General features: G+C 41.4%; 1 protein-coding gene across 1 annotated transcript in view; it reads right to left on the bottom strand.

Annotated features, from left to right (window-relative positions):
• Nucleotides 1-21283, bottom strand: part of LOXHD1 (lipoxygenase homology PLAT domains 1) — a 238164-nt gene that overhangs the window by 180467 nt on the left and 36414 nt on the right. Inside the window, exon 8 of the mRNA XM_066602615.1 lies at nt 3877-3991. Within this exon, the coding sequence (XP_066458712.1) occupies nt 3877-3991 (115 nt within the window). The remainder of the gene's footprint in view (nt 1-3876; nt 3992-21283) is intronic.

Genomic DNA, 21283 nt, shown 5'->3' with positions numbered 1-21283 from the left:
GGGGAGAGAGCGGGGAGAAACAGAGGGGAGATCTCTCTCTCCCCCCACCCCCCGCTCCCCCCTGCTCACTGCCGCAACTCAGATACTTATCAACTATATCAACTATTGCCTCTAAAGTATAAGTTTGATCAATAGCAACAGCGCCACCTAGAGGTTACAAACTTGAGAAATAGTTGTTTTTTTTAATTTATGCTTGTACATTGTGAAGTTCACTTTAAGTCTTCTTCAATAAGCTTTCCCTTAAGGAATTATATCCTTCATATCTGTATGTGAAAGCTGCATCATATGAGGAGAGAGACCTGAAATATTCTTGCTTTCATTTACTGTTCCTCTGAAACGTTTAAGGTGCATTCCTTAGCATCTCAAGGATTAAACTGCTCCAGAGTGGCACCTTACTATAGAGAAGCCGGCCTGAAAAACTTATTAAAATCATATAATTTAGAAGGGGTTTTAATGAGAAAATGGCGTTATCAGTCCCAGGAAGCGTCCAGCCTCTTAATCCTTGACATGCCTAATCGCTGCCTTATTCTCACACTAAGGCAATGAGTGAGCGCCTTATTGTGTCTGCTCACCCAAGCAGGGTCTCCTGCAGATAGAGATTAGAGACAAAACTCTAAATGTATGGCAAAAAAAAAAAAATCGGCTTTAGAAATCCCATGTATTTTCTTTACCAGTCCCACTTCAGTTTCTGTACAGAGTGTAAGGGTCGCTTGACTGCTCCTAACACTCAGAACAGTGCGGTTACCTTCTGTCAGTGCTGTAACAAGGATAAAACACAATATGCAAACTTTAACAATGCAATTTATGGAAATGACATCACAATTATCACAAGGGCAAAATGAGAAAATGCAAATGGCTGCAGTAAACATTCCTAGCCACTAGAGGGTGCTTTAAAATATTAAATGGACCTCAATGGAAGTGCTTTGTGTTCCGTGTCACTCATAGAGGTGTTTCCTGTAGACAGCACACCGTGTGGTCACAAATGGTGCTGCAAGTAAAATATGTTAACTAAAATTTGAAATATTAACTTATCAAGCGTGAAAAATCTAAAAATCTAATATTACAAACTACACATTGCGGGGTCCATATTTTAGAGTTTGCAGATGTGTCATTAATTTAGTGCTATTAGGGCAGGGTCAGGTATAATGCATGTGTAACGGCCACACAGAGGTACTGGAGTAAAGTAGCCTGCAACCTCCTTCCTATTTAGACTTTTGTTACACGGAGCAATAACTCGTTCGGACTAGAGAATGACAGAGTACACTCATTCGCTTGTGCAGCCTGTAGGCAGATAAATTGTTCACAATTTTGTTCGGAATTGCGTTGGCAAACCGTTCAGTCATTCACATTCACTGTACCAGGTGCTCTATGACAAGTACCTTTAGGCTATGTTCACACTGGATGGATACGCCGCGGAATGCCCGCTGCGGAATTTTCACAGGGCAGTTGATAAACCGTCCTGAAATCTGCAAGACATAAAGTTGCTGTTTGTTGCGGATATCGTGGTGTTTTTCTTGGCTATGGGTGCGTTTTTTTTTGGTGTGGATTTTAGTGTGATTTTGATTTTCATTCATTTATGCGGAATTTCCTCTATGTTAATATGTTCCTATATACCCTGTTTCCCCGAAAATAAGACAGTGTCTTATTAATTTTTGCTCCAATAGATTGTACTTTTTTACATGTACAGCTGCCTGGACACTATTTATATGGTCCTTTTTTTATTAACTGTAAATAGGGCTCAATTTTGAAGTAGGGCTTCTACTTCAAGCATCCTCAAAAATACTGAAAAAGCCTGCTATGTCTTATTTTCAGGGAAACAGGGTATTAGTGTTTCCCAACTCCAGTCCTCAGGAACCCCCAACAAGTCATGTTTTTAGGATATCCCATAGTAGGAACACCTGTGGCAATGTCTGAGGCACCGACAATAATTACATCACCTGTGCAACACTGAGGAAATCCTGAAACCATGACCTGTTGGCGGTCCCTGAGGACTGGAGTTGGGAAACACTGATCTATATTACCTCTATGTTAAATTCTCCTGTGGAAACGTGCACATAAAGATGCTTATAGGCTCCTTTTCCACAACATTAAAATCCCTTGCGCAAGCACTATTACGCAGCAAAAGTCATTCATTTAGCTGCGCTTGAAAATCCGAAAATGACATTCCACAGCGTATCCATCTAGTGGGAACATAGCCGAAGGGTGTAAAATTAAAAATTAATGTTACACTATACAATTGCCTATACTAACTCAGTTGTATAGGTGATTGTAATAGAAGGGGTTAATTTGAAGTTAATGTAGAATGTAGTGTCGAATGTAATGTAGTGGAAGGGGTTAATGTGTGGTATTTTACATTGTATGCTCTCTTTATCTCACACTGACAGGAGAGCAGGGGAGAGAGGAGACACAGCAGATGTAGTGTACAAACTTTCCTGCCCAGCACTGTGATTGGCTGTGAGTGATGACGTCATCGCTTCCAATAGATATCTATAGGTGCATGTTAAATCAGGACTGCAACATACAATAGAAGCAGAAATCAAAAAGGAGCAACACGCAAAATACATTTACTATCAGAGGTATACATACCTATGATCAATACTCTAACCACATTAAATAATGCAAGGTTCTTGGTATATAATTTGATCAAATCATTTTGGCCCATCTACCAACGTCCAGGTGACCAAGTTGTGCACGCCCGTCGCCCATTTACCTTCTGTCCCTCCTATTGGACCATATAAATGGTATCCTATTTTCCCTGGTTTTATTTGTAGGCTTAGTCCCAAGAGAGGAGCATTCTGAGAGGTAGGTACCCATCTTTTCCGGGTTAAGATTAAACTACCTGGTATTATCGTTAAGACCCATCTGAAAGCTTGGTCAGCTGGACGTTGGTAGATGGGCCAATATGATTTGATCAGATTATATACCAAGAACCTTACATTATTTAATGTGGTTAGAGTATTGATTATAGGTATATATACCTCTGATAGTAAATGTATTTTAAGGGCTGTTGCCGCTTTTTGGTTTCTGCTTCTAGTGATGACGTCATCGGGACCTGAATCAATCAAGTCCGAATGACGGCAGCCGACCAGACTGTTGATAATAGCATATTCAGGTGTTGAATTTGCCATGCTGGGCTGCGATCGTCCACTGGCAGAACTTTGATTTTCGCTGCTGCTCCACAGAGCTCGGGCGGCACCGATGTACATGTACTGTGGGCCATCTGAACCTGTAAAGTTCCCTATTTCCCAATTTTCAAGGTGCCAATATCTGCAGTATCAGGGCTGCTTTCATATTTCAAAGTGTCTTGCAGAATATTCCAGAATGTGTGAAAGCACCCTAAGAAGGTCACACTTTTAAGAAACGTTTGCTTTAGGAGCAGTATTTTAAGTATTTTTCATGTAAAATACGTATTTTATAATAATTTCAAATTACATTATCGTTAATTCGTGAGGCCAAGGAAGCTATACAGTTGAGTTAACAGACTGAGGTCATGGTGACATCACCAACCCTTCTCACCCCATCCCTTCCCTCTAATGATTTTTGCTTTTGGGTCTTATGTTAATAAATGGTAAGGTAAAGTAATAACATTTTACTGATCAGCTTTACTCCAGGCTGTAAAATGAGATGCTGTATTTTTGGACCAGTGTGCAGTGTAGTCTGTTTGGCCACTAGATGTCAGTACATGAGAAAACTGCAATATTTCATTTTTTAACATCTAGACATGACCAAATATAAAGTAAACATTTACAAAAATGAAATAAAATTTCTACAAAAAATAAGAATTAAAAAAAATGGCCCTTTCTGAGGACATTGTCTCTATTTTACTGTATTTAAATCATTCTCTTGCCTGACGTCTCACTCTGCCTTAATACATACTTGCTGGTGAGGTGAATCTTTGGAGTAATCCCGCACTCTCCAAACAGGGTAACAAAGACATTGGCGTCAGTTCCCGCCCCTCGCACATCTCCGGTGATAGTGACCACTTCATAAACTACAAAGAAGACAAAGTATGTATTATCAGAAGAATTAGACTGTGATCACATTGCATCAATGACCTCCAGAATTACGGAAATGGATAATAATGGCGAAGATTTAAAAAATTTTAGATGAATCATTTTAGAACATGGCAAAAATTAAAATGGTGCTCGGGGCATGAAAAATTTGGTGCAACGGGTACCACCTCATCTGCTCCAAAATCCACATGTCTAATAAATTTGTAAATGATGAAATCCATAGCAATTCCATCTCAAATTTTTGTCAAAATCCGCATTTTAGACAAAGATTTTGGTGCATACTTTTACATGCAAAATATTGAACCATGCGTGAAACCACCCTCGGCCTCAATCATACAGGAATTTATTTATTAGTTCCACACAGGATTTTCCTGGCGTGGATCTGACATCTCCGTCCACGGCAGAACTATGTGGGTCAGTCTTGGACATGTCGTTGACACATTACATTTTTTTCCCTGCAACGTGACATGTGGAAAAATTCTCTCTGTATGAATTATAGCGCAGATCTTCAGGGCATTGAATAGAATCCTAAACCAATGAAGATTTCACAGCAGTTTGGGGTGCGGAATCCGTGACCAAGTCCCTGGCAAAAATAATTTTAAGTTTCTAGACACTTTTCAAAACTGTTGCGGTAGGTGCAAAATGTACAGACATGATAAATTTTTGGATACTTTTTTTGGTCAACTACATAAGATCTGGACAAGGTAGAACAGTGGATGGTAACTAACAGAATTCTATTTAACTGGAAGAAATGCAAAATCCTACATCTGGGCAAGAAAAATGAAAAAAAGCACAAACAGAATGGTAGGTATTGGGCTGAGAAGCAGCACATGTGAAAAAGACTTGGGTATACTAAGGCTGCCTGTCCACGGGCGTTGCGGTATTCTGCGGCAGATCTCCGCTGCGGGAGTCGCCACCCGGGAGCAGGTGCTGGCAGACGGATCTCCGCTGTCAGCCTACCTGACAAATAGGCTGACCGCGGAGAATCGCAGCAATGCTATGGAAAGCTTTAGACAGAGTGATTCACCAGCGATCTACCGCCGGCGGAATCATGCTCTTGGACAGGGGGCCTATAAGATCACAGAATGAACATGAGTCAACAATGTGATGCAGCAGCAAAAAAAAGGCAAACACAATTATGGAATATAATAAGAGAAGCATAGAGTCTAGATCACGTGAGGTAATTATCCACCTATACTCTTCCTTAGTCAGACCTCATCTGGAATACTGTGTCCAGTTCTGAGTATCTTAATTTTAAAAAAGACATAGACAAACTGGAGCAAGTTCAGAGAAGAGTTACAAAGATGGTGAGCGGTCAGCAAATCATGTCCTATGAGGAACGGTTAAAGGATCTGGGAATGTTTAGCTTGCAAAAAAAGAAAGCTGAGAGGAGACTTAGTAGCTGTGTACAAATATCGGAAGGGTTGTCACAGTGCAGAGGGATCAGCCCTATTCTCATTTGTACAAGGAAAGGCTAGAAGCAATGAGATGAAACTGAAAAGGAAGAGACACAAATTAGATATTAGAAAAAACTTTCTGACAGGGAGGGTGATGAATGAGTGGAACAGGTTACCACGGGAGGTGGTGAGTTCTCCTTCAATGGAAGTGTTCAAACAAAGGCTGGACAGACATCTGTTTGGGATGATTTAGTGATCCTGCACTGAGCAGGGGGTTGGACCCGATGACCCAGAAGGTCCCTTCCAACGCTACCATTCTAGGATTCCAGAATGCAACACGTTTCTGTGTCTCAGTCTTGGTGAAAAAGAACATGTGTAACAGAAAAAAAGCACTGTCTCTTAATTCCAAGGTTCAGAATGTGTATCGTTTTTACTTAGGGAAAGCACCTAGTAGGTGTGAGGAGACTTATAAAGCCAACTATGCTCCTCTGGGAAATATGCAAATGACAAGATGGAACAGTACCTCTACAGTGCCATCCATTGGAAGGCAGCATTCCTGCAAACCAGACCTTTCAAAAGGGAGCACATTTTGGGCCTCATATCAAAACTGTCTAAAACATAAACTGTGTTCCCCTTAACAACCAATCAGAGCACAACTTTAATTTCTGAAACTGCTCTGGTAGAACAAAAGCTGATCTGTAATTGGTTGCTATCAGCAACAAGAACAGTTTTGGTCTTAGACAGGGTTGATGAATGAGACTAGGTTTGTAAGAAAAAAAATATACTGTACCATATCCATACTAATATTATAAATGTGAAAGTAACTCTGTCTGTCTGTTACCTTTTCAGGGCTAAACCACTGAAGCAATTTTGATGAAATTTGGCAGGGAGATGGCTTGCATCTTGAAGAAGGACATAGGCTATGTTTTATCCTGAAAATTTATAGAGTTCTCTAGGGAGCGCGACAAGACAGATTTATTTTGTGAGGAGCAGGCACACCTCCCCTCCGCTGCGGCGTGTGGCAAGGCAGTGGAAGGGGGTGCAAATTATAAGCTGTGCCTACACAAACGGGCAGACACGTGAGAGCAGACGTCGTTGCCACATGTATGCGATTATTAGGCTAGCAGGGATACCCAGCATTGCCCGGCATTGAAACTTGAACAAAAGGCACATTAATACATGGATTAAGTTTTTTTAAGAAAATCTTAGCAACCAATCACAGTGCAGCTTTTATTTTACCTCAGCAATATAACAAATAGTAACCAATCACAGCGCAGCTTTCATTTTACCTCAGCAGTATAACAAACGAGAGCTGGGCTGTACGACACAAACAGATAGATTTTGCAAGGTTTATTCTCAACTGCAGCCTAATATGGGGAATAAAGGATGATTGTGTCAAAGGGCAATTTTGACACCAACTAATGAACCTGTAGGACAGATGTATGAAAAAATTATTTCACAAGTCGAAGGAGAAATTGTAGCGTATCTGTTGATGGATAATATTATGGACGCTGAACAAGTCGCCTTATACCCTGTAGAGTTCCTTAACACTTTGGAATTGTCAGCAGTGCCTTTCTATGAACTGAGATTAAAAGTTGGTGTCCTGGTCATATTAATGCATACTCTTGATGTGCCTAAACTGTGCAATGGCAAACAATTACAAATTACACACCTGGGGCGAAATATTGTAAGAGTCATTATCATGACTGGAATAGCAAAAGGAGAAAGTGTTTTCATTCCATGCATACCGATAAGACCAATTGATTTGCCTTTTCAATTTAAAAGGCTGCAATTCCCTCTTAAATTAGCATTTGTGATGACAATCAATAAGGCTCTATGGCAAACACTTAAGGTAGCAGGTGTACATTTAGAAAAAAACTGGTTTTTCTCATGGGCAACTGTATGAGGCGTGCTCACGTGTATACAGCCCACAAAACCTTTATATCCTAGAAATTGATGACAAGACCAAAAACGTTGTGTACAGAATGGTGCTGACAAAGCAGATTGCAGTTACATTCTTTTGACTATTTAAACTTTTTACATTTCAATATACAGCAAAACATAGATTAGATAAAAAAGATACAAATTCCACGAGGAGGAAGTCATGAGTAACAAGCTAGTGTATTCATACAATACTAAATGTAGAAAAAACAATAATAAAATATAAGCATGATGCCAAGCCAAATCCTACTCTTAGCTTGCCACAATCACCTGAAATCATACGCTAAAAGCATAATAATGAAAATGGGAATCTATTTTAACATTTTTTTCCTAATTTTGCAATATTTAAAATGAAATACACCAAAAAGTAGCAATAAAGTTGCTGTAGATGCTGGTTGCGGCCTGCAGCTTTCTCCACCCCCTCTTCCCGCTGTTTGCAGCCATCAGTGTACCTTTCAGTGCCTCTGCCATAGTCAGAGCTACCCGTAGTGTTCGCACACAGCCTATTCTGCTTTCTAAAAGGCCAGAACATGCATCCAAGTTTCGTGCCCCAGACCAATCCGAATTATCCTTTGGTTACTTAAGGCACCCTGCTTCACTGGAAGGTGCCTGAGAAACAGGTTGTGCTTCTTCCTGCAAAGATTTCTTCAGGATTCCTGGTTCTGACCTGTGCCTGTTCACCCAGTTTTTCCATCTTCTCCTGTTCTGACCTCAACTTGTCATATGACCATGTTTTTTTCCCGATTGGCGCCTCCCCTGATCTTCTGCCTGTCTCTCCGTTTAGGCAAGAACACTACCTGTCCTGACCTAGGCCTGTGTGTTGACTACATCTCTGCCTGTTCCTCCAGTGAAAACCAGTGAACCCCTAGTTGCTACTCGCAAGAGAAGCCGAAAATCAAATCAGCCCGCCGTGTGACAATAACTGGGGCTAAATAATAAAGTCAAATGTTTTTTTTAAATTCACTTTATATTATAAACAAAACTGTGCAGACTTACTAATATGTTTGTGCGTAGACCTTGTTGTAAAATGTGTTCAAATTTCGTTGCATTAGGGGGGAAATTTATTAAGTGAAATGTGCCAGATTCTGGGGTTAAACTGTTGCATAAATTGGTGCAAAGCATATTAGTTCAAAAATGTGCAACTATTTTGATTTTTTTCACCACTTTTGTCACTTTTTGCCCAATGCTAGTGGTGAAGAAGTCAATGGGTCCAGCTTCTCTAACCTCCAGTAATCAGGCAATAGCCCCCCTGTAGCAAAATGCAGTATTACATGTTGGGCTTTCATATAGCATGGAATTTATGGAATAGCTGGGTCATCCAAAGCGGACACATCTCTTACAGTTCTTGTAGGCCTCAGAGTGTGGTCCCAATTTAGGGAGCCCCCTTTATGAGGTCTATATGCCCTCAGAGGACATATGCATGGAACAGCTGGGTAAAATTCCCCAAAAAATGAAAGACTGACTACCGAAAGATTTTATATATTAAGTGTAAGGGAGCAGTTACTTTTTTCACATGACTACTGAATAATGTTCTTTAAAGGCTATGTACACCTTAGCACTTTTTAAAATTAATGTGTTTTTGGAAATAAAGACTTTTTGTAATTGGTTTTCATTACAAATGTCTGACTGTTTGGTTTCTATGCTTGTATTGTTCTCCAAGACACTGCAGACTAAAGGACTGAGATCTTAACTAATTCTGTCAGAGTAAACTGATATCTCCTCTCCTAACCTGCCCCCTGTTGTGAATGTGCATTCACTGCCTTATCACTGATCTATTACAGAGGGCTGTATAACAGTGCTAGGGGATGGTGGAGGAGATCAGAGCAGAGACAGCTACTATTACAGAGTGCCAGTAAATGGTGAAGGAGACCATGAGGACAGAGAACAAAGAAAGCTACTGTTACAGAGGGCTGTCATTCAATCTGGGTGAATTCTCTGCTCTTATCAGAAGTGAGAGGGAATAGGACCAGCTACTCAGAGACAGGATGAGATAGATGGAGAGATAGCCGAGTAGTATTGAGTAGGTGTGGCTATGCTACACAACCTCTGAAAGAGGACGGGTAAGTGGGAGCTTAGTTTGTGCATGTTCATGAAAGAGACCAGCTGATCAGTGCTGGGTACCCCCCTGCCAGACACTTGAATGCAAGACCAAGTATGAGGTTTTATAAATGCATGAGAAGGAAAACAATACAAAACACAGATAAGTGCACAATTTGTTCTGGAGGTACTTAGTAAGATATGTGCATTAATTTTTTTAGGTACAAGGGTTTCCATAAACTTTAAATAAGCAGCCCTATATTTGTGCAGCAATTAAAATCTCATTTAAAGTTACAGCTCCATTTTAATATACCTCAGACATTGTTGGGCAAACACCTGATGGTAGGGTGCTAGGCAATGTCTGGCATTCCCCATAAGAGCCTACTCAGCTGAACAGCACAAGAACATAATAGGAGTAGTAATTCTATTGGCATCTATGGGATGCTATCCTCTTACTGACTCTTCAAAGATGCCACATCAGTGCAGTGCTTTCGTAGGGGATAAGGTACCAAGCATCCAACTACCCAAGGGCACAATAGCCATGTCGCTATAACTAACGTACTAAAGAGAATGAAACAATGTAATCAAACTGGGGTAAGAGATACAAACAGAGATCATAGCCATCAAAAGCTTCGGTGAGACCCCTTGTCCCACCATGAGTGGCCTGTGGCCAGTTTTGCAAGGACAGACAGAACATTGTTTGACAGTCCCTGGTGCTGTACCTGTCACTTTCCTGGAAAATGAAGATTTCTTTTTTATATCTAGTGAAATCGGAGACTTGAAACAAGATTAGTCTGTGCCAGGTCAGGAACTTGGCAGCAACAATATACGGTACAGGGCACAGAGCAATCACACCGACAGTGACACGTCCTCTGAAAGAAGAGCTCATTATGTGTCCTCAACACGGCTAATTCTTCTTTTTGTATCCAGTTTCACAGCTACTTTTGTGAGTAGACTCTAACAAATGTCAATGGCATGCAGGGGCATATCCAAATGGCATATGGGAGAATTACCCTGGAGCTCCACCATATTAGAACTTGCATCAGCCTACTTCACAATACAAACTAGGACACCTCTAAATGAGAAGCCAGAATCAGGGGGCAAACACAGACGGTTTAGCTGAGGCATCCAACTGGTCAAGAACCCCACGGACGCGTTCCCATTTAATTACTTAGCATGCAGGAATTTTAACCCTGTTTGCCAACTGTCCACATTCATCCATGGTGAGAACGTCTTGGTCACTACTGAGGGTTCATGCTGGGCATTGCGTGGTGGTATTATTTGAAAATAGTTTAAGGGGGTAGTCATAGTAGAGGTAAGAATAACACTCTGTATTCCATGGCCAGGATGGACAAAGGTATTTGGAAGCGAATGAGTGTTACAGAAACAGCATAGCACGGAGACAGCCAGCTTGGCTGTTTCTGTAACTATCAACCCACCCCTGACTACCAAATAACTGATCGGAGGGTAGTTGGTGCCCGTTCTCGAGACAGGTTCTGGTCTCAAAGGTGGGTGCCGCATCTATCAGGCTTTTATGGCATATCCTGGGCATATGTCATAAAAGTCCAGGATGGGAATATCCCATTAACAATAATATTTGAATACTGTACAAAACTATGATTTGGGCACCTTTTGGCACTATTAACCTTTTATCTGTCAATGTTCCAAAATTAGAACAGTGGATTCACACAGTTGCTGCCTTGCTTTGGATTGTGAGGTGGATCTTTATTCAGCAGGTAAAAGTTTAATTTATGGTGGTACTATTTGGGTATTAGGCACTATTATTAGGATAGGACATCACAGTATTATTTGGGCTCCATATGAGACTATTAATTGGACATTTTACTGTGGTACTATTTGGGTATTCTAAGGCACTATTATTAGAATAGGACATCACAGTATTATTTAGACACTATATGACACTGTTAATTAGGTTTTATAAGGCACTATTATTAGGATATGATATAAAACTATTATTTGGGCTTTATTTAAACAACACTATTAATTTGGTATTATAAGGCACTATTATTAAGATATGATATAACACTAATATTTAGGCACTATATGACACTATTAATTGGACATTTTACGGTGGTACTATTTGGGTATTATAAGGCACTATTATTAGGATAGGACATCACAGTATTATTTAGGCACTATATGACACTATTAATTGGACATTTTACGGTGGTACTATTTGGGTATTATAAGGCACTATTATTAGAATAGGACATCACAGTATTATTTAGGCACTACATGACACTATTAATTGGACATTTTATAGTGGTGTTTTTTCGGTATTATAAAGTGCTATTTAAGATATGATATAACACTATTATGTTGGCTCTATATAAAACTATTAATTGCACATTTGATAGTGCCCTTCACAGTATAGACGCCGCTAAAAGCAAAACTTTATTTGATGTATTAAAACTAGGGCTGAATAACACATACCCAGGCCCCTCAACATACAAACACCACACATATAGTCAATCAGTTATTGCGGATAGGTAGGTCAGTGATTGAAAGGTAGAGATCTCCTGACCAATCTTGGTAAACCTAAATCCTTTTAGCCAGTACCCTTCAGCAGGAAGATGAGAGGGCCGGTCAAAGGAGTCAGTTATTGAAGTTTAGCTAATCGAATAAGATGAATGCAATGAGAATGGGTGGGCGAAAATATTTCCATGGCCTCACTCACTCCTGCCATAAGATGCATGATACGATCAGTTGAATACGCTGATAATAAGTACATTGTTCTATAGTATCTTAGATATAATTGAATAGTTCTCACTTAGTTGGTTCTTTGTTCTATATAGTATCTCAGGTAAAGTTAGTACTTTCTCCATTCATACATTTAGTTGGTTCTCGGTTTGACACGTTTCTCTGTGTCTGGACTCTTCATCAGAAGCCATTTGAGCGTTTTCTTAATAGAATTAAAGGTGATATGGTATCGCCAAGTCTGTGAGAACTTAGAATCAGAGCGTAAGCGTATCTAGATCTAATTCGTGCGGCTAGCAAAGTACTAGGTCTCAATAGGCAGTTGCCTGAATGGAAAAGACTCTTGTGTTTAGAAAGAGGTTCTGCAAGACTCCAAGCTCAGGAGGACCCAGAATGTAGGCTCCTAATCTCGCAAAGTGGCTTGCAGGGTTTCTTTTGTTTGTCTATGTATGTGTGACTCAGCGCTAGTTTTAATATATCAAATCAAGTTTTGTTTTTAGCGGTGTCTATACTGTGGAGGGCATTTAGTTTTGGAAATAGACCTTCATTCTGCATCAGTGAAAGTCATATTTTATAGTGGTGCCGCTGGGTACTATAAAGCACTATTATTAGGATATGATGCAGCACTATTCTTTAGTCACTGTATAGCGCTATTATTTGTACATATTATGGTGATATTATAGGGCACTATTATGTGGATGCTACATAGCACTACTATTTGGGCACTTTGGCAGTATTTAGACATTTTATGGTAATATTATTTGCAGATAACATTTAATCGTTGATTTAGAACTATTATTTGGACACTAAGAATCTATGAATTTAGGTCTTGTATGGGACTATGACTTTGACACTGATTGACACTATTAAAATGAACACCGAATGACATTGTACTAAAATAATAAAGGTAAAAAGCACCAGCGCGCCAATATATTCAATAAGATGTGCACGTTTTCAGCTCCTCATAAGTGACCCCAATGTGGAGCTGAGACATTGCTGTATAACCATGGGGGGACTACACCTTGCACATCTCATAAAAGATATTAAAGTGTTCCTTTTTCACCCTTTGTTGGTCTCTACTGTGGACCTAGAGCCTTATCCTTGAAAGCTCTGCACCCGCTGTTAGCAGACTTTCACTGTGCCACTTCATTTATTTGGATAGACAGCACTAAAATAATAGACGTGCCACATTTTTCTAGTAAGTGCCACAACATCTTAGTTTTACTGTATCTTCCTATCATGCAGGAAAGTTGTAAACAGGGTTGATAACATGAATCCTACCTTAGAAAAGCCTACAAATTATAAATATTGTCTATGATCAAGATACAGTTTATGTCAAAAATCCAGATACAAATATAACTAAGCATTTCTGCTAAGACACAGTAATTATGAGCTCGTTACAATGCATCAGTGCAAGTTATCACAATCTGCTGGAGAGCAGGATAGGAGAAAGATTTGTGCTGCTGAGTTAAATGTATAGGGAGTTGCGTACATTGATACATCATCACAAACTCCCAGCTACCAAAGTATTAGGTCTATAGGAGTTTTTAGTCTCTCCTTGTAAAAGAAAAATGTTTCCATTCACTAACAGCAAGCGAATATCTTGAACAATTCCAGGAAATGATATGCATCATCTAATCCCCTTTCTATAAATGCGCCTTTATTGATTATTGTCCAACTAGTGTATTATGTATAGGAAACCACAATAGCAATGGAGCATTCTCTCTGTGGAGACCTCTTTGGCTATAATATAGAGCACCCCAAAGTCATTTGAGGTCCACTAAATCTAATAGACACCCAGGGTCCTCTGCTGCCACAACCACATGCATTGGCCATAGATAGTAAAGATCATATGCTATAACATTGCAAGTGATAAATAGCAAGAACTTATATAATTTAAATTCCACTGAATATATGACGTAAATCTTGCCCTCATCTCTGGTTACAACGTTTAAGGGTTTACTGTAAGTATGATCATATCCATGTATGTGTAGACTTGTGCTTCTGGTAAAGCAATCACACATATCACTAACCTTTCTTCTTGTTGTAGTCATCCTCGTCTTCATTGGAAGACTCAGAGTGATACTGAAGAAGTTCTTGTTCATACTGCTCAAGGTAACTCAACTTTTTGGGTTTCTTCGACTTATCATCCTTCCCTTTCTTCTTGTCTGACTCCTTGCCAGACTTCTTGGACTTTTTCTTCTTTGAGCTATCGTCGTCCTCATCTACATCAGAGATCTCTTCCTCGTCTTCATCCTTTTTCTTTTTCTTCTTCTTCTTCCCATCACTATCTTTTCCAGATTTCGACTTTTTCTTCTTCTTCTCTACAACATCTTCTTCATCGTCAAGCTCTTCTTCCTCTTCTTCTTCCGCCTCCTCCTCTTCTTCCTCATCTCTCTTTTTTTTATGCTTTTCTTTCATGTCATTATTATTTTTTTCCTTAATAGTTTTGAGTTCCTCTTCTATAAAGTCATCCTCTTCTTCTTCTTCTTCTAAAAGTTTCTCTTCTTCTTCATAAATCGGAGCTTCTTCTTTGGGTTTAGATACTTTTCCGTGGTCTTTTTTCTTCTTTGTTGACTTGCGTAGTGGGTTTTTCACTGGTTCTGCTTTCTTATCTTCTTCTTCCGAGAGGCTCTGTTTTAGCGCGACTTCACCTTTCTGCTTACTGTGACTAGCTGCACTACTCGAAGACTTCTTCTTGCTTTTCAAGTTAGATGGCCTCTCCTCCAAGTCCCCGTCTTCATCACCCTCTTGGATTTCGTCTTGGCTCTGTGTTTTATTCTTTTTCGGGGCCATCACTTATTTATGGAAATGTACCCTCTTTTTTCAACCTTGACTTTCACCTCCTTTGGCTGAATCGAGTAATGATATAGGCAGAGATATGAAAACTGGCCAATGGAATCCGGGCCCCTTAATTAAAAAGACCTAAGAGGGGCACATGGTTAAACTCTGATCTTGTCTCTAGTGCTACGAAAGAAAGATCTACCTGTCCCTGATACTATGTCCTGCTGGGAGTAACCTCATGAAAAATTACTTACTGCTTCGTATGCCATGTGACCGGCAGAGAAAGCAACTGTGAAAAAAGAGATCCTCTGAGCTAGCTTATCTTACTGCACTGAGTTTCCTCTCCATTATTCATAGTGTCAGGATCGCTTTACAGATAAGAGATGTCTCAGTTTTACTTCAATATTTTCAGAGACCCGGTCCAGCTATCATCAAAAGATTGAAGGGAAGAAGAGCGCAGAAAATCAAAAAAGGAGAACATAAAGAGAGATCATAGAGGGTCCTATATTCTCTATGCTGTATTAATGCTATAGATGACCAGAAATCATTGCCATTGGCCCCATTATTTTTGTATGTAAAAATGCTGCAAAGTAAGAATGCTTTCAAAAATAGAAGTAATAATAGTTTGTCAATTAAAATTAATGATCAGTTTTGGTAATTAACAAAATGCAAAGTGAATGAATAAAAATGAACAAAAGAGAAATCTAAATCAAATCAATATTTGGTGTGGCATCAGTTCTTCTATGGTACACTTTTGTAAGATTGTACCACGAGTCTGACAAGGGTGGACAGCCCTTAGACTGGCACCCTGGATGGGTATGAGGTGATGGACTTTGAGTTATGCTATGTTAAGCCTATGTTATTTAGCGGCCCCATGGCCAAGGTCTTGTTTGTATAGAGTACACGGTGGTGATTAACAGCAGTGTAAGGACTGTATGACTGCTGCTGATTTACCACAATAAAAGTACTGATTTACCAGGTTTTGTAAACTCCTGGCCTGGATGGAGTTTTTTGGAGTTCTGCCACCCATCAGATGAAAGAAAGATGACAGTCCGATGAGCTCAATACCCCCAGATATCACCACAGTCATTAACTGAAACAGAAATAGCTGTGTAGGAGGCTTAAAACTGGCTGACTGAATGGAGGCAGAGCGGGACAGAGATCGTTTCAGCGCACCCACTTCCATTCACAGTAAGTGAACAAGTGCCTGTTTATATGGTCCGATCCGTCATTTAGTTTTTTAGTATGCAGAAATTGAACAACGAACGAGAAGGGAACAAATTCTTGTTAGTAGTTAAGTCGGGGCATGCATTTATACTGAATATAAAAATTCCTGCTGGATAAGGGCCCTTACTCATTATATTAAAGGGTTTGTTTTGGAGTTTCACTATTGATGACCTATCCTCGGGATAAGTCATTTGTAGTTGATTGGTGAGGGTCCACTGCTTGAGATCCCTGCCGATCAGCTGATTGTAGGGTCACTGCCAGAGTGGACAGCGCTGGAAGCAGATAGTGCTGTCCATATTGCAGTGGCCTGCCTTCATACTGCAGACACAACTTCTATTGAATTCAATGGAAGTTATGCCTGCAGTACCAAATTTGACTGCTGCGATATAGACACTATCTGCTTCCAGCCTGAGGATCAGTTGGTCGGTGGGAATGATGAACGGTGGGCCTCAGCTGGTCAAGTATTGATGATCTATTCTGAGAATAGGTTACACTAGTGATGAGCGAGCACCAAAATGCTCAGGTACTCGTTACTGGAGCCGAACTTTTCGTAATGCTCGAGAGCTTGGTTCTAGTAACGAACCCCACTGAAGTCAATGGGAGACTCGAGTATTTTTCAAGGTGGCCCATGCTCTGCATATGGGAGGGTGTGTGATTCTCTCTCTCTCTCACCACGTGGTGCTCGCTCAAGTAACGAGTACTTTCGAGTATACTAATGCTCGATCGAGCATCAAGCTCAGACGAGCATGCTCGCTCATCTCTAGTTAACACCTTTAAAGTGGTACTGCAGGACATTCCTTATTAAAGCTTTTATTTTTCGCATACAAATACCGTCATCTAAGGGAGCACTAAAGGCCCATTTAGACACAACGATTATCGCTCAAAAATCGTTCAAAGCCGTCTTTTGAGTGATAATTGTTGAGTCTTAGTGCACTGACATGGTGCAATTTTTGCTAAGCCGTCGCTCATTGTTGTCTTTCAGCATGCTAAAAGACAACGATGAGCCTTATCAGGGATTCACAGTGCGATACAGCTGATACTATCGTTTCAGCTGTATCCCGCTCGCTGATGACAGGCTGGGTATGAAGAACAGAGTGGTCCAGCTCTGTTCTCCATACCGGGCTCGGAGCACTCGTACAACCGTACACTCCATGCAGAAAACATCTTGATGCAGAAGACAAGCGGGGACACCCCGCTTGTCTTCTGCATCCCCTGCTCAGAGTGCCCAGCTGTATAACAGCCGGGCACTCCGAGCAGGAAACAGCTGGATGCAGAAGGCAAGCAGGGACACCCCGCTTGTCTTCTGCATCCTCCGCTGGGAGCGCTCGGCTGTATGACAGCTGGGCGCTCACAGCAGGGAACAGCTAGATGCAGAAAACAAGTGGCCCCCTGGTTGTCCTCTGCATCCTCCGCAGGGAGCGCTTGGATGTTTGACAGCCGGGCGCTCCCAGCGGGGAACAGCTGGAGGCAGAGAACAAGCAGCCCCCCGCTTGTTCTCTGCATCCTCTGGAGCGCAAGGTGATCGCTAAAAGCTTGCAATGTAAATGTCACAACGATAAATCGCTCAAAAGTCGCTCAAAAGACATCTTTTGAGCGATAATCGTTGTGTCTAAATGGGCCTTAACTGGCCTTGAGGAACGGGTATGGTACCACTCTGAGCAGTAGCGTCACTTAATGATTTGGGGCCCCTATGCTCACATAGGGCTGATGGATAATTGGACAGACCATCCTTAGATTCTCTATAGTTAAGTATGGTCTGTCCCTGACCCTGTGCTAAACACCCTTCGATCTATGGACCCCAAAGGCCACTGTCCGTGGCAAATTCATCGGGCTCATACATGTCTCAGTCACACCCAGTATGACTAGTGTATAAGAAGACGCAGGACCAGATCAAGACTGGCAGATGCATGTTGGCAAAATATTTTGTGGGGCTAACTTAATGGGATTGTCGCTTTCCACAATGCCCACTTGTCACTCCATCTCCCTGAAAATAATACATACCCTGAAAATAAGCCCTAGCATGATTTTTCAGGATTTTTGAGGATGCAGAATATTTTTTCTGGATTTTTGAGGATGCTTGATCTATTAGCCCTACTCCAAAATTAAGCCCTAGTTACAGTTAATAAAGAAGTCAATGTAAATAGCTATACATATTACAGCTATACATGTAAAAAAAAAAAAAAGTAAAATCTTTTCAAGCTAAATTTTATATAATACCCTGCTTATTTGGGGGAAAACAGGGTAGTAGAGTCCCTTAACATTTTGCTGATCAGTGAGTGGACCCCCAGCGATTAGTTGTGGGGGTAATCTGTGTGGTCAATTCCCCTGCAGCACTCCCACTGGATCAATGGTTGCCCTCCAAGACCTCCTGCTCTGGGTAACCACTTTCCATTCTGGACAGGCAATGAGAATCCTGAACAGAAGACCCCCCCCCCTTTAATTACTCACAGTTCCCTCATAGGGTACATGAAAATCAGCTTTCTAAACTGGATAAATCTTTAAGGTGGACACAATCAAGCAGTCCTCCCAACGTAATACCACAGGGCCAATGCCAAGAGAAAAGGGTACAGCCCCGACCTGTGTAATTGTTCCCTTAAATAACAGGAGAAGCCCATTGAGCTCTTTGTCAGGATCGCCCTTTTACAGGCAGGTGGCTGATAACAATAGAAGGTATTGGTGCATAGAGGAAAACTGGGAAAACGACCAAGAAACTGGCTGGAAACCTTAGTTAAAGTTGTCAAGTGTATTTATAAGAGCTTATTATGTCATTATTGCTGATAACTGGTGCGGGGTGAGGACAGGGGAACCTTCTGCCAAGCTTCAGAGGACCGAGAGAGAAATCACACACTGCAACAAAAATGGAAACTCGCTGAAGGCTGGAATCACACACAAAAGTTTTGGGGGAAGTTTTTTTGAGCCAAAGTCAGAAGTGGATTTACAAGGAATGGAAAATACAAAGAAAGGACTTGGGCTGCCTTCACATCTGTTCCGGGAGTTCCATTTTCCTCCTTCTTTCGGGGAGCAGAAGAGGGGAATCCCAGCAGCAGGATAGGTCCATCTTATCACGGATCCGAACAGCGCCAAATGGACCCCATTGACTATATTGAAATCCGCTGGGTTTCCGCTCAGCTGCTACGGTATTTTGTGCCAGATCTCTAACGCAACCCCCTAACACAGATTAGAAGGCAGTGTTAGTCCTGATGGATCCATTTCGGGCTTTGGCTTCAAAGACTACATTAAAAACTACTGTACATATAGGATTACAGTCTTCAGGCTCCATTACATCACCGTGTTTGCGCAGGAATTGCACACACGAAATCTGCACACGCTAAGCACAGAGAACAAAACCCACTGATTTCAAGGGGTTCATTCTCATAAGCGCGTTTATGCCTAGCGCTAGAGTCCCTGTATGGAGTTTCCCACACTATGTTGGCAGCTGCCTTCCTAATAAGTAAAGCTGGCGGAACAATGGGCTCACAGGGGTGTATGGTCATTGCACGTTGCAATTTTCGCACACAATGCCATTAGCCAACAGATTTATATTCGCCCACTCACAGTCGTGGCATGTCCTATCTTGGTGCCTATTACTGGCGCATGCACACCAATGTAGTGTATGTGGATTGGTGGCATGCAGCAAGTGCGCATGTCATTGCGTACTTGTTGCGGGCTTGAGAGATACGCGCAGCCCACAGGTAAACACAGCGTGTGAGCGCAGCCCTAATGTGATTGGTTACTAAGGAGTCGTGAGACAATTAGGGCTTATTCAAACGAATGTGTCCAATTTTGGTCTTTGAAAAATGTACCAATTTTAATCTGCGCATATGTCGGTTTCGCATCTTATGTATTGCACGTGTCCGTTTTTTAACATTCAAATGTCATCCGCTTTTTCTCATGTGCAAAAAAAAAATGGAAGGAGGCCTGATTTTTTTTTTATAGCATTGTGTAGCAGTGATCCTTGAAGAACGAAGCGTATGCGGATGTGTGCTTTGGAATATTTTGCGCACCCGTTGACTTGAATGGATGACTATTGTCTAAGAAATCGGACCTGAATAGCAATTTCTTACACGGACCACCATTAAAAAAAACGTATGTCCGCATATCTCCATTGACTCAATAAGCCCTTAGTTGTAGCTCAATCACCTCAACCGAACTGCGGCCAGCTATCACCGGGGTTGGCGAATATGACGCCTGGAATTAAAATACGTGTCTGCAATTTTGAGCCAGTTTTCCATGTCCATCGGCAGAATGGTGACGTGTCATGCACCTGAACTGATCCGTGCGCTCCGCATAGTTCCGATATCCTCTTAGCCGCCCTGAACCCTCAGGACGCCTGCTCCAGTTACATGATGGAGGGTATAATTCCACCTCTCTTTCCAGGACTGCGTTCTCATTTTCTGCAGCCTTCCCAATAAGTCAGTGCCCCCTAAAGACCCACCGTTATTACTGCACACGCGGTCTCCGCAATGATAGATGTTATTAAATTCAGCCGACATCCAATTATCCAAATGCGCAGATCAGAGATAGCCATCTTTACGGAGGAAATATGGTGTGTTTAGCCCTTATGTGACCTGCCGCAAGACTGGATTGAGTTCCAAGGATGTCATCTAATCTGTGAGTGCAATAACACTTACTAAAATAAAGCGCTATTATGGGCACTTCCATAGGTGTTACATAACCTGCTGGTGGTCCTGTGGAGCCCTCTAGTGGTCAGTCTGCACATTACATCATATAGTCATGCAAAAGACTGTTTTCACTCGTTTATGTGGGCGCTGTGGCTATCACTTTCATGGGACACTGTGGTCAGTGCGCATATAGCCGTCTGAAACCGCGCTCAGTGCGTATTTGGCGCATATGTTTTGGGTTTTTTTGCACGCGTATTCACTGAGTCTTTCATGTGTGTAAAAAAATGCAAGAAAGACCAATTTATGTCACGTTTTTTACACTGCCCCCTGGCTTCACATGTAAAAATGTACGGAATACGCGTGTAACATAGTCTAAGGGAGAAGTCACACGAACGTATATCGGCTCGGTTTTTACGCCGAGCCGATATACGTTGTCCTTGTGTGCAGGGGGGGGGGGAGGATGGAAGAGCCAGGAGCAGGAACTGAGCTCCCGCCCCCCTCTCTGCCTCCTCTCCGCCCCTCTGCACTATTTGCAATGGGGAGA

The sequence above is a fragment of the Eleutherodactylus coqui genome, chromosome 5, assembly GCF_035609145.1.
Source record: "Eleutherodactylus coqui strain aEleCoq1 chromosome 5, aEleCoq1.hap1, whole genome shotgun sequence".
NCBI lineage: Eukaryota > Metazoa > Chordata > Amphibia > Anura > Eleutherodactylidae > Eleutherodactylus > Eleutherodactylus coqui.
Note: the sequence above shows the minus strand (reverse complement) of the source record. Positions and strands in the feature narration are given on the sequence as shown.